This window comes from Sturnira hondurensis, unplaced genomic scaffold (assembly GCF_014824575.4).
Source record: "Sturnira hondurensis isolate 20B ecotype Veracruz unplaced genomic scaffold, ASM1482457v3 Scaffold0002840, whole genome shotgun sequence".
NCBI lineage: Eukaryota > Metazoa > Chordata > Mammalia > Chiroptera > Phyllostomidae > Sturnira > Sturnira hondurensis.
The window spans coordinates 13962399-13974653 of record NW_028075471.1 but is presented as its reverse complement, the minus strand read 5'-3'; the positions used below and the strand labels follow the sequence as shown (position 1 = coordinate 13974653).

Below are 12255 nucleotides of genomic sequence, written 5' to 3'. Positions count from 1 at the left end.
CTCTTTCTTTTAAGTCTCACATTAGTATTTCTTCCTCTCCTTGAGCTTACGCTGCTAATCACACTCTGTGTTGCTTTTATTTATTTGTTTCTTTAACCATGTTTTTTTTTCTGAAGGAGGAGTTGATGTGCTGACATTATCACATTAAGAGCCAAACAGAAAAATACTATTATTTTTATTATCATTATCACTATTTTTCCTCTTAAAAATAATATTCCACTTAATCTCTTTTACAGGGCAACAGTGAAGTGGCTTTTTCATCACAGTGTGTTTTAAGCAATCAGGCCTTTTATTTTATGATACTGGTATTGAGATCCGTCTTTTCATCTGCACCAACACATTTATTTGAAGCCTAGTATTTCTTCAGTAACATGACTATGGCAGATTTATGGGTGCTAATTTGCATGCAGAATGGCATCGGCAAAAACTGAACTATAACAAACATATATCGACTTTGGCCTTCCGTAGCCCACTGAGCAACTGTCTTCCTTGTTCTGCCCATAATAAGATTTTCCTCTGAATTTACAGCTAATTCCTTATTTGTTTTCCACTGTCTCATTGCTATTGAGAGCTCAAAATGAGGTTTAAGAGCTTCTTCCTATGGAACAGCAGGAGTTTATAGGATCTAGTTCTGTGTGACAGAGAATACAAGCCATTGTCCCCACTGCCCCCACTTGTACTGCATGTCAAGAACTTGGCTACTTTAAATAAGGGCGTAAGCCCTTCATTTTCCGGAAAAGTTAATAGACACTCAAGGCTATGCAGTTATGTTAAAGCCTGGCTTTGTGTATTTCATCTCAATGTTGTTTTTAAGTAGATCGATTTTCATTACACAAGTAATAAATGATAGGTGCTTTGACTCTCCAAGTAAAGGTAGTGGAGCATGGTTACAGTTTTTCATTGAATGTGTTCAGCCGTTTGGTAAACTTGTCCAGATTGAATATGCTTCGGCTGCTGTAACTGGTGGACTCTCTTCAGTGGGAATTAATGCTGCGAATGGTATGGCATTAGCAACAGAGAAGAAACAGAAATCCATTCTATATGATGAGCGAAGTGTACACAAAATGGAACAAATTACAAACATATAGGCTAGGTATATATAGTGGTGTGGGCCCAGATTATAGAGTGCTTGTGCACTGAGCTCAAAAACTGGCTTGGCAGTGTTATGTTGTTTACCAAAACCCATTCCCTCAGCTCAGCTGGTACAGAGAATAGCTTCTGTGATGCAAGAATATACCCAGTCAGGTGGTGTCTGTCCATTTGGATTTTTTTTTTTTTACTAGTTTGTGGTTGGACGAGCATATTTATTTCAGGTCCATCAGGAGCTTACTTTGACTGGAAAGCCACTGCAATGGGAAAGAAGTATGTGAATGGGTAAACTTCCCTTGTGAAAGGATACAATGAAGGTCTAGAACTTGAAGATGCCATTCATGTAGCCATATTAACCCTAAAGGAACGTTTTAAAGGGCCAAATGACAGACGATAATGTAGAGGTTGGAATCTGCAATGAAACTGGGTTTAGGAGATTTATTCCAACTAAAGTTAAAGATTACTTAGATGCCATAGCATAATAATGAAGTGACTGAAGACTCTGGAATTTCAGATAATCACTGTACTTAAATATGTTTAAAGTATGTTTTGTTTTGTAAACTTTTTGCATACCTATTTTTATGTGATTTAATGGACTGATGTTTTTAAATGACACTTATAAATCATAATAAACTGTTAAATCCAACTTCTAGGTTTTTGGGAGTTCGTAAAATTTTTTAAATAGTTAAAAATAATAAATGATTTTTTCATAATTAAAAAAACTATAGATTAGGTTAAATCTTCCTTTGATTACCATCTTCCAGGTCTACCCTCCTCAAGTTTTCTGACATTAAGCTTAATGAACTTCATCTGGACCTTTTCCTATACATTCAGCTTATTCAGGGCTCTATCTTTAAAAGATACAGAATGTTGTTTGGTGTGTGGACATGTCTGTCTGAAGTATAAATGTTATTCTACTTTATGTATTTGAAAAAGACTTGCTGATTTCCTTTAGTAATGTGCCTTGGAGAACAATCAGCATTGGGATGTTCATACTTACCAGGCTAGACTGGCCAATGATGCTTTTGTAAGTCATTTCCAAGATCTCAGTGGTAAACACATCAGAGATTTATTTCTCATTTATGCAAATGTGGGTCAGGTGACTCTGAGGCTGTGGTCCTCCATGTGTTAACTCAAAAATCCTGGCTGATTCAATCCCTTGACTCCACCCTCTCCACTTGTGGTTTCCAGGTCCTTTCAGCTAACAAATAGCATTCTGGAAGGTGGCATGTGGTTGCTCAAAAGTTTTGGCACACTAGTACAAGGGAAGTGAGAATGTTAGGGCACACAGGGACACTGGGTGCTGTTGTGTTGACACAGGTATTTTCAAACCTCATATAGTCTGGATATACTGTAGTTTATTTAGCCGGTATTTTTTTGTTCTAACTTTCTTCTCTACTATGTATAACACTACACAAAAGATCTCTGTCTGTATCCCCAGTACACATGTGAACATTTTGCTAGGTTAGAACCAAGAAGTCTATGTGGGTGGGTATTGTAGTTGTCGTAAAAGCTGTCAAACTGTTTTTGAAGGTGTTTGTACTGGTGTTTTATTTGCACAAGTATATAAAGTATGAGTATATGAGAAACAGTTCACCTCACCTTCATAGTGACATTAGCAAACCTTCATTCCTTTTGAGGGAATGGCTTTTCATTTTTATTTTCTGTTTTTTTTTTTATTGGTAGTAGGTTTGTGGCTCTTTCTAATACTTCTTGATGCTGCTTTCTTGAGTTTCTGCAGCATTGCTGTGGAAACTCAGGCTGAAAACTGTGACTGCATAGCCAGTGGGTAGGTGTGGCTCACACATGCTCCCTTTCTGGGGTGCCCAGCTCAATGACATACTTTCTAGACTCCCTTTATTGAGTTTTTTCCTCCTGTGGTGCTATTTCAGCACCATACCTCTAGTCTCCTCACCTCTAAGTTTAAAACCATGGGGCCAAGGATGATTTCTCAATTGTGTCATTTTTTTTCCCCTGTGTAGCTATCTAATCTTGTGCTTTGATATTTTTTGGTGGGGTGAATTTTTGCCCTCTCAGTCATTGTATTTTTATTTCTTTGTTCTCTTTGTCCTTTCTTTCATTTTTCATTCTTGTTCTTCTACCTCTGCTCCCTTGTTCCCTTGGCCCTTAAATCTTTATGCACATCTTTTCTGTTAAGTTCCATTTTTCCCTTCCTCTTCTAGCTTAGAAATGGTTGCTCTTCCAGATACATGGAAGGGAGAGGAGCTGGAGGTCAGTATACAAGTTCTACAGAAACCAAACCCAGGCGCCCCCCCACCCCCACCCCGCTTGCTGTTTTGAGAACATGATACTGCCCCTAATACGATCACTTTGCCAAAATTTGTATGAAAGAGCAAGAGAAAATTGTAAGTTGTCCAGTTCTCATCTAGTCTCTGGCTCATTGTAGGATCCTAGGCACATTAAATCCCATTTTTAGGCCTCAAGTTCCTGACTGTGAAAAAAAAGAGGTTGGATCCCGTTAGTCTTTATGTACTTTGGAATCTGAATGTGTGAGTCATGCCTGCCTAGAAAACTGCACAGAGCAGGGCCCCAATGTCACCAGTGTTGCCTTTGTAAGCTGGCCACTGCCATTTCCTTTGTTCCTCTGCCTTGAAGGGGCACCTTCAGGCTCTGTGGAGCATCAGGTCTTTTAATGCACTTTAACAGGAAAGACAGGTAGTTGTCAAGACGTTAGAGCCAATGGAAGGTAAACAGGAGCTAGGTCTCCTCTACCAGCCCAAGGAATGGAAGGATGCAGTATTATGAGGCCAGAGCCAGCTAATGGGTGCAGGGAGCATGGCGGGAGAGGTGGTGGGACTAGACTTATGGAAGAAAGTGTTGTCTGAAGGAACCTGGAACTTCAGAGGAGATGGAGTCACTGCCAGAGTTTATACCCAATTCAGAAAGAGGAAGACAAAGCCTGTCCAGTCTCTGAATAGAGCTTCAAGTTTAAGCAGAATCTGGATGGAAAAGAGGGAGCTGGAGGCCAGTAGGCAAATAACTGGGAGGAACAATGGAAAGGCCCTGAGTCAGATGATCTTTAAACCCCCTTCCATTACTTCCATTCCGGAGTTCATGTTTTTTTTTTGAGCCAGTCCTGACTTCTGCAGGTGAGACATTAGTTTTGTGTTTTAATAGGTAACTTTCTTTTTAAGAATTGAAAAAAAATGACTTCTATCATTTCAGGACAGCACCTATTCATACCTCCCTCCCAAAGTCCGGAGCAGTTACACTTTTTGTTACATGTGTTGGGTCAGCGTTTCATGAGGGTTATATTTCTGGTAGGCGTTTGAAGATAGGAACATGATTTTACTCTTTCCAATCTGTCTTTATTACCAGGGAGCCTTTGGGATTTTGAGGCTGGAATCCAAATACAGGGAACCAGCAGTATTACACAGTTATCAATACTGTTGATTAGAGAAGCTGATTGACAGTGCTCTGTGATCTTGGACCACCAATTTAGCCCGTGTTTCCTAATTTGTAGGATGGTTTTATAGTTAGGATAGGCAAGGTTCTATAGAGAGTCTAGGTAGAGTCTAGTCTACTCTGTAGAGAGTCTACTGTTGCAGAACAGTAAGAAATAATCCCCAGAATCTCATTGGCTAAAAGTTTACAAAGGTATATTTTTCACCACACATTCCTTGTGAGTCATCTGGGGACATGTCAGTCCTCACTCTGGCCCCTGGCTGGTACATCCACTGCCACGTTGAATACTGCCATTAGGTCAGGAGAGAGCGAACTTCTGTGAGTGGGAGGGTTGTATTGGTTATTATGTGTTGGCCCTGGTGTGTCACATACTATATGGATTTGCAACTTACCCATGTTTTGCTGTGTATAATGCATATTTTTTGCCCAAATTTTTGAGGAAAAATAAGGATGTGCATTATACAGGGGTACAATGATCACATAATCCCATGTATAATGTCTACAAAAACATGGCTGTGCATTATATGCAGCAAAATGTGGTATCATCCAGAGCTAGTTACAGGCCTCATCTAACTTCAGCTAAGGCTAGAAAGTGCCTGCAAGGAGGAAGATTAGGGATATTTGCTGGTTTGCCCTAATGACAGCTGTTGAGAATAATAAAATGCTCGACCTGGCTGGTGTAGCTCAGTGGATTGTGTGCGGGCCTGTGAATGAGAGGATCGCAGTTCGATTCCCAGTCAGGGCACATGCCTGGGTTGCAGGCCAGTCCCCTGCAGGCCATATCCCAGCAGGGGATGCATGAAAGGCAACCATATATTGATATTTCTATCCCTCTCTCCTTCCCCTCTAAAGATACATAAATAAATAAAAGCTTTAAAAAATAAGAATAAAATGCTCAACTTTTCATGATCCTTTTGATTGTTCTATACATGAGTATTTAGCATGATGCCTAATGCATAGTAAGTGCTCAGTCAGTAGTAGAATTGTTCATTATTGTTATTACTATTCAGCATTTTATTACATTTCCACATACTTTACACCATCCATTTGCTTAGCATGTGTGTCTTTGTTTTTTCTTCCTCCTGGAAATGCAAAAGTAGACTTAAGTTTTTTCTCTCTAAATGTCACCAATTCTTAATGAATGAAATTGAGTTAATGAAGATTTAGACTCAGTCAGTGACCCTGTTCTTTCAAGTTTAGGGTTGACAAACACAGGTGGTTATTGATCAATTTGTGGAGTTATAGCTTGAGATCAGCAATTGCTTTAGAACCATGTTCATTGTGTTAGTTTTCAATTTAAGTGCAACTGACTTTAAGCAGGCTTTCATTTGAGTCAATGCAGAAACAGTCAATATGTATTATATGTCTATGAAGCTGGTCTCTGGATCAATTGCAATTAGTTTGCAGCAGATTGCATTAAAATATCCAAAATTAATAGAGTGAGTATTCTGATGAAACAGAATTGACTGTGACCACACCATGGCTGTTTTTAGTCTTTCTTAAGTGTACTTTAAAAACCGTATTTTTTCCTTCTTCTGTTAACTGCTTTAAATTGTCATGTCAACATAGACTTGTTCTATTGATCCTTCCCTGTTTGTCTTTTTTAAATGCCCCAGAATATGGTACATATCTACTGTGTAAACTTTTTATTCTTTAGGGAGCTTTTACTAAACACCTGAAACTTGAGTTTTCCTTGGTATGTTATGTGATGTGCTATTAAGACTATTGAGACAGTGAACAAGTTCATTTTTGAAATTTTGTGGTTTTAAAATTACTAATGTTCCATTAAGACTTCTAAAAAGCTTAGAATTGAGATTAACAAATCACATCCAGTTACACAATATAGAGTATATTATGTGAGCATTGCTTACCTGGCAATTTATTTTTATCCCAGTATATTTATTTCTAAAGAAGTGCAGGCAATCTCAATATTGACAACACGATTTCCAATATTAATAAGGATAGAACAGAGAGATATCTTTAGGTTTAATCATGTCACAATTTGAATTTTTTAAAACTGTGTGTAAATTATGTTTATTTCAGGTCTGAAGGACTGTATTTTTAGAGAAGGTCAGTTTCTGGGAATGAAAAATTATTTGAATAAGGGGACACAAGGACAAAAGGCAGGGTTTATTTATTTGCATGTCTAACTGGTATTTTTTGAGAATCTTCATATGCCAAGTGCCATCACATCTTTATAAAGATACAAAGACGATGAAGACACAGTCTCTGTCCTTGAGTAGAACCCCATGAAATTGCAAGGCGCTGGAGCCTCTTTGGAATGGCTATTGTCCAAAAGAGCTCCTTGCATCATAGCTTGGAGATTTCAGAATAAAATGTCAGTTTAAAAGACACAGAGGTGCTGAAAACTCATGGTTTCATCTGGTAAAGTCCTGTGGACCTCAGTTGATGATTTTTGTGCTTCTGCTTTGGATGTCCACTGATGCTCTTGACAGAAACCACAAGGAGAGTGTCAGGAGGCCTTCCACCACCAGCGCTGTGATCAGTTGTGTGATTAATGTTTTGGTGTCTTTGTGCATGAGGGGCATTGTCATCCTAGCTCCTGTGGGCAGTGGATCCTCTGCATCATGACTCATGGGTGGAAATGAGTTTAAACTAAGTGTATTTATTTTTTCCTGTTTTTTTCTTTTTTCAAACACTGGACTTATGAATTTGATAGAGAATGCTGTTGATCTTACTGGAGAAAATGCAAAGAATCTATTTGTTCATGTTATTCTGTCCTTTGATTATCTTCTCTCTGCATAGATAAAACTAACTGGTACATAGCAAGGTGACTTTCATATACCAGTTTCAGTTTTTAGGAACTAGTTTAATTAATGGTGACAGTTTCAGGTTACTAAATTCAACTTTGGTGTGTGAAAGATAATCTTATTAAACATGTAATAATTATACATAGACACCATTAAAAACTATGGTAAAGAAATGAATTAGTCTGTGGCCCACTGACCTCAAATTGTTAAAAAAAAATTTTCCTGAGCTACTTTACAGTTATTAACAATGTTCATACAGGTACTGAAATAATGCTATGAACTTTTTTTTATTCTGGGGTGAGGATGGTGGAGGCATCTGCTATGTAATAGAGTCCTTACTGTCTTTAAAAATAACTTTTTATTTTAAAATACTTACAGATTTACAAAGAGCTGTAAAAATAGGGCAAGAGTACTTTGTATCCTTCTAGCCTCCCCTAATGTTGGCATCTTAAATAGTTTTTATACACTGTCAAAACCAGGAAATAAGATAGATACATTACTGTTAACTAGATGCAGATCTTACTGTTTTTATGGTTTCTTAAAAGTTGCATGCATTTGTATATGTAGTTATCTTTAACATTTTACTTAGAAAAACAATTAAGCATGAAGAATTTATATACATTTTTCTTTCATCTAAAATCTGTGTTGCTGATTGCCATTTGAGGCTACATGTAATAAGACTGGCCATATAGGTTGACTGTTATTTCTGTGGTTATTAATGTGTTCTTACCTCTCTCCCCAATTTCTCTAGGCAGTTCAATTAACTACCAGACGGTGGCTGAATCTTCAGGAATACCAGAGCAAGAAACTGATGGCTGACAATGGAGTGAAAGTTCAAAGATTCTTTGTAGTGGACACTGCAAATGAGGCTCTGGAGGCTGCTAAGAAATTAAGTAAGCTTCCACGTACAGGTGAAGTACATTGGCCCAAATTAGTGAGTTCACAGGTAGCTGTTTCCCACTAGTAAAAATTGCATTGTTTTGGGTTATACTAACAGTGACAGATACCATAGAGAACTTTTCTTCTCTGCAGTGTCTGTCCAAAAAAGCCCAATTAGGTAAACTTTTTTTTTTTATAGGAGAGAGCAATACACGGGATGTCACCCTATGGTAATTTTCGTGAGTTTTTGTCAGCGCTCCACCTAGTTCTCTTATCTGTGGTTTAGTGGCTCAGAGAAATATGGTTGAAGGATGTGGAGTGTCAAAGAGAAGCCAATTGCAGGGTAGTCAGGTAAGGTAGTTGGCGTCCTTTTTTAAGTCTCCTAGAACATGGGGAAAGTTCCCCTTGAGTGACTATGGAGATAAAATGGAATAACATGTATTTCAAAGTCAAGGTGAATTTGGTTCAGTGTTTTGCCATCTCATTTATCAGCTCTGACTTTAGATCAGTGTCTCAGTTTCCTTATCTATAAATCAAGGCTAATGTGTTTATCTCCCAATGCTGTTGTGTTTCTTTAAGGAAGACTGCATTGATGCTTGGTAGAAAATCTAATCAGCGTCTCTAGTTTTAGATTGAAAAATTAGGAATCAGGTCTTACTGTTTGTTTTCAGTGGACTTTCCTTCTGGTGGCATCCAGACTCTTATTGTTGGTCTGGAGTAGCTAGCACTGTCTGGGAGAAACATCAGTACAATGTGAGTCACATGAACATTTTCAAATTTCTAAGTCACCTGAAGAAAACTAAAAAAAATGGGTGAAATTAATTTTAATAACATATTTTGTTTACCTCAATATTTTCAAAATAAGATTTCAACATGTAATTAACATAAAATTATTATCAATGGGATGTTTTACATTCTTTTTTGGTTCTAATCTTCATAAATGCAGTTTATACTCTACAGCTCCAGCACATCTCATTTCACACCCGCCACATGTCATGTGCTTGGGCAGACACATGGCTGATGGCCCCCTTATTGGGTAGCTCAGGTCTGGACTCGAGAATATTTTGCATGTGCATGTTTTGCCTGCAACCTTGGAGAGCAGGTATTGCCTGTGAAGAGTGAAGAATAGAACATCTGCTAACTGACCTTGCCCAAGGCTCAGCCAAGTTGGAGAGTGTGAGGTAGAGGCAGGCTTCCTACCTCAATTTTCCCATTTTCTGTGCTCTTTTAAAAGTAAGCAGTGAGGTGCTTCAGCTGGTTGCTGTTCTTCTTTTCTCTCCCTTTCAAAGTTCCTTCATATGCTTATATATCATATCCTTTCTGTGTTATATCATTTGAAATGTACATTCACTGTTTCCTTCAATAAGTATTTATTGTCGACCCTGTGTTAGGCACCATGGATATAGCTGTGGAAGATAAGCAAGCCCTCTTTCTTCTCAGAACTTACATTATGGAAAGAAATTAATTTCTAATTTTCAGATGCTAAATGTAGAAATCGAGAGCAACTGATAAATATTTTTTCATTTTATTTTTCAGTTACAGTTTATATTTAGTATTATTTGGTATTAGTTTTAGGTGAGAGAGCCAATATTTTAAGAAATGAAAATTGGTTTCATTTTCAAAACTTGGTATCAAAACTTTTTTATGGTGGAAAAAAAACGAGTAAAATTAGCCCTAAACTTGGATAAGTGCTCCTCAGTAACTTGATTATAGATTCAGTAAAGGTTAGCATTTGAACATTTTTACATGAAAGGATCATTTTTGTTTTATACTGCTGTGCTGTAGGGATTAGGTAATGAGAGCAAAGAAATGTAAAGTTCATGTTGGTTTTGGTTTTTATTTTCCCCATTATTTTTTTAAATGTGCTGACATATTAGTGTTCCAGGTCCAAGGGTCCTTCTTAAGGGAATTCTACGGGAGCTGATCTGCCTCTCAGGCAGAGCTGGGAGGACTTCTTTTCATACTTTCATGGCTCTTTGGACTTAATTGGCTCCTTAGTTATGAATTTGTTTTATAAGCATTTATTTAGTCACTGCTTTGTGGTTGGGCATTGTGTACTGTGTTTGTAAGACAGAAAATTTTACTCTGGAGGAATTAGCAAGGTGGCATTTATATGCTGGGGCCAGGGTGAAGGGAGGGAAGAAACAATGAAGCAAGTTTAAATAAATGAAAATTAAAATTAAAAATAAAAATAAACATTTGAAAAAGCCGTTTTGGTTTGTGAGGACTGTTTTTAAGGAAAATCAAACTGGATAAAATTTGAGAATGGTGTGGCTGTGTGCCACAGCCCCATGACAGTTCTTTATGTGGCATAGCTGTGGGAGGGCCTCTGTGTGGTATTGATTAGAGCTAAAAGGGAGTTAAGAGAATGAATCCAAGGACCTCATTTGGTGAATGCATGAGTAATCCTTCTCTTAACATTTGCTGTAGAAGAAAGGTCTCCTCTGGTGCTTGTGGAATAGACGATTTTGATCAGAGGGGACATTTATAGTATTGGACCATCTCCTCTTCCAGTGAACTGAGGTGCTAGTAAATATTATATAAAATGAAGTATGCATGTCACTGCAATTGCCTGGAGAAAGCAAAATAAGAATCTGGTAAAACTCCGCAGTGTTTATGTTTTTGTCACTACAAGATTGATGAGAATCAAGAACACAGTTGCAGTTTTATCAAATAGATTGGAGGTTAAGGTTAAAATCATGTGTATGTAGATGACACATATATCTTTCTGACTGTCCTCAAAATGGGACCTCTATTTTGTAATTATGATATTTTCATGAAAAAAATTATTTAGAAGGATAGTAATGTTTAACAGGCAGTAAGTTCTCTAAGATTTTATTGCTGTCATCACCATCACCATCATCATAGATTCAAGGATTCAAGTTCATAGATAAGTTAGAGATACATAATAATCAGTGTCTTATTGATTCTATGATAGGATTCATATTTTAATTCAGAAAGTTTATATATGCTTTAAATGTATATGCTTACCTTTCTACTTCATATTTGGATGTAGTGTTAAAATAACATGACATTTAATAAAATGTTCTGAAAATAGATGTTGATGTTCGGCATACCTATGATTTCCAGGAGTCTCTGTGTGGGTCTACAGATCTCTTTCTTTGCCTCTGAACCCACGTTCCTGGTTGTCTGCTGGCCACCCATTTGTGAGTGTCTCCATCTCTCCTGGCTCAAATGGAACTGGTTATCTCTGGTTGCTCTTCCTCTATGTCCCTCTACTTACCCAACTGAGATACCTCTAGATCATCTCTAATGCCTCTCATATTCAATCAGTTGCCAAATCCTGCCATTGTTACTGTAGCATTGTTATTTTGCAGAGCAAGGGAATAAGCAATATAAGTTAAAAACTTGCCAAGTTTCTATAGCTAATAATTGTTGAAGATGGGATTTCTACCCAGCCCAATTGAATTTGATATCCTCCCCAAGCATTTTTCCTCTTTGCTAACTTGATGATGTTCTTGGGAGATTTTTATGTGTGAGTCATCATTTATAAGATGGAAAATAGAAATAAAATTAGATGGCTGAATTAAAACTAAAAGCGGCAGCTTCTGTGGAGCAATTTATAGAAATTGTGTGATCTGCAAATATTTTCTTAATGATTCATCTTGTTGTATCTTTTGGGGCAATAGAATGTTTTGGCATATAGTTATGAAAAACTCGTTAATTTGAGCATTTGTTTAAAATGGGCAATGCATATATTTTGTTTCTCAAACACAATTCAGAATGATAAGAGACTGAGTGAGAGCCTTATTTTCTTGCACAGGAAATGGACTTATATCTGACTGAGAGAGTTAATTTGGCTTGGTGAATTAAGTTTTAAATATGTGGGTAATATTCATTTCTATAACAGTCTGAATGAGCTACCTGTTATAATCACACTTAAAAGAAGGAATTGTTTTTCTTGCCTACAATTTTCTCAGGAGGTTTATTAATTACATGTGTTCGCCACTATAGGTTAACTTTAATGTATAAAATCAATAGATAATTATAGAATACTCACTGTGTGCATGCATGCATAACTAATCTTGATGTCATCTTTCAATTCCCTTTAAAAATGAATGAAGGATTG

At 37.2% G+C, this 12255-nt stretch overlaps 1 protein-coding gene and 1 pseudogene across 1 annotated transcript in view; both read left to right on the top strand.

The window, feature by feature from the left end:
* Window positions 1-12255, top strand: part of SUCLG2 (succinate-CoA ligase GDP-forming subunit beta) — a 267662-nt gene that overhangs the window by 46032 nt on the left and 209375 nt on the right. Inside the window, exon 2 of the mRNA XM_037040913.1 lies at window positions 8038-8179. Within this exon, the coding sequence (XP_036896808.1) occupies window positions 8038-8179 (142 nt within the window). The remainder of the gene's footprint in view (window positions 1-8037; window positions 8180-12255) is intronic.
* Window positions 844-1571, top strand: LOC118983616 (proteasome subunit alpha type-2-like; annotated as a pseudogene).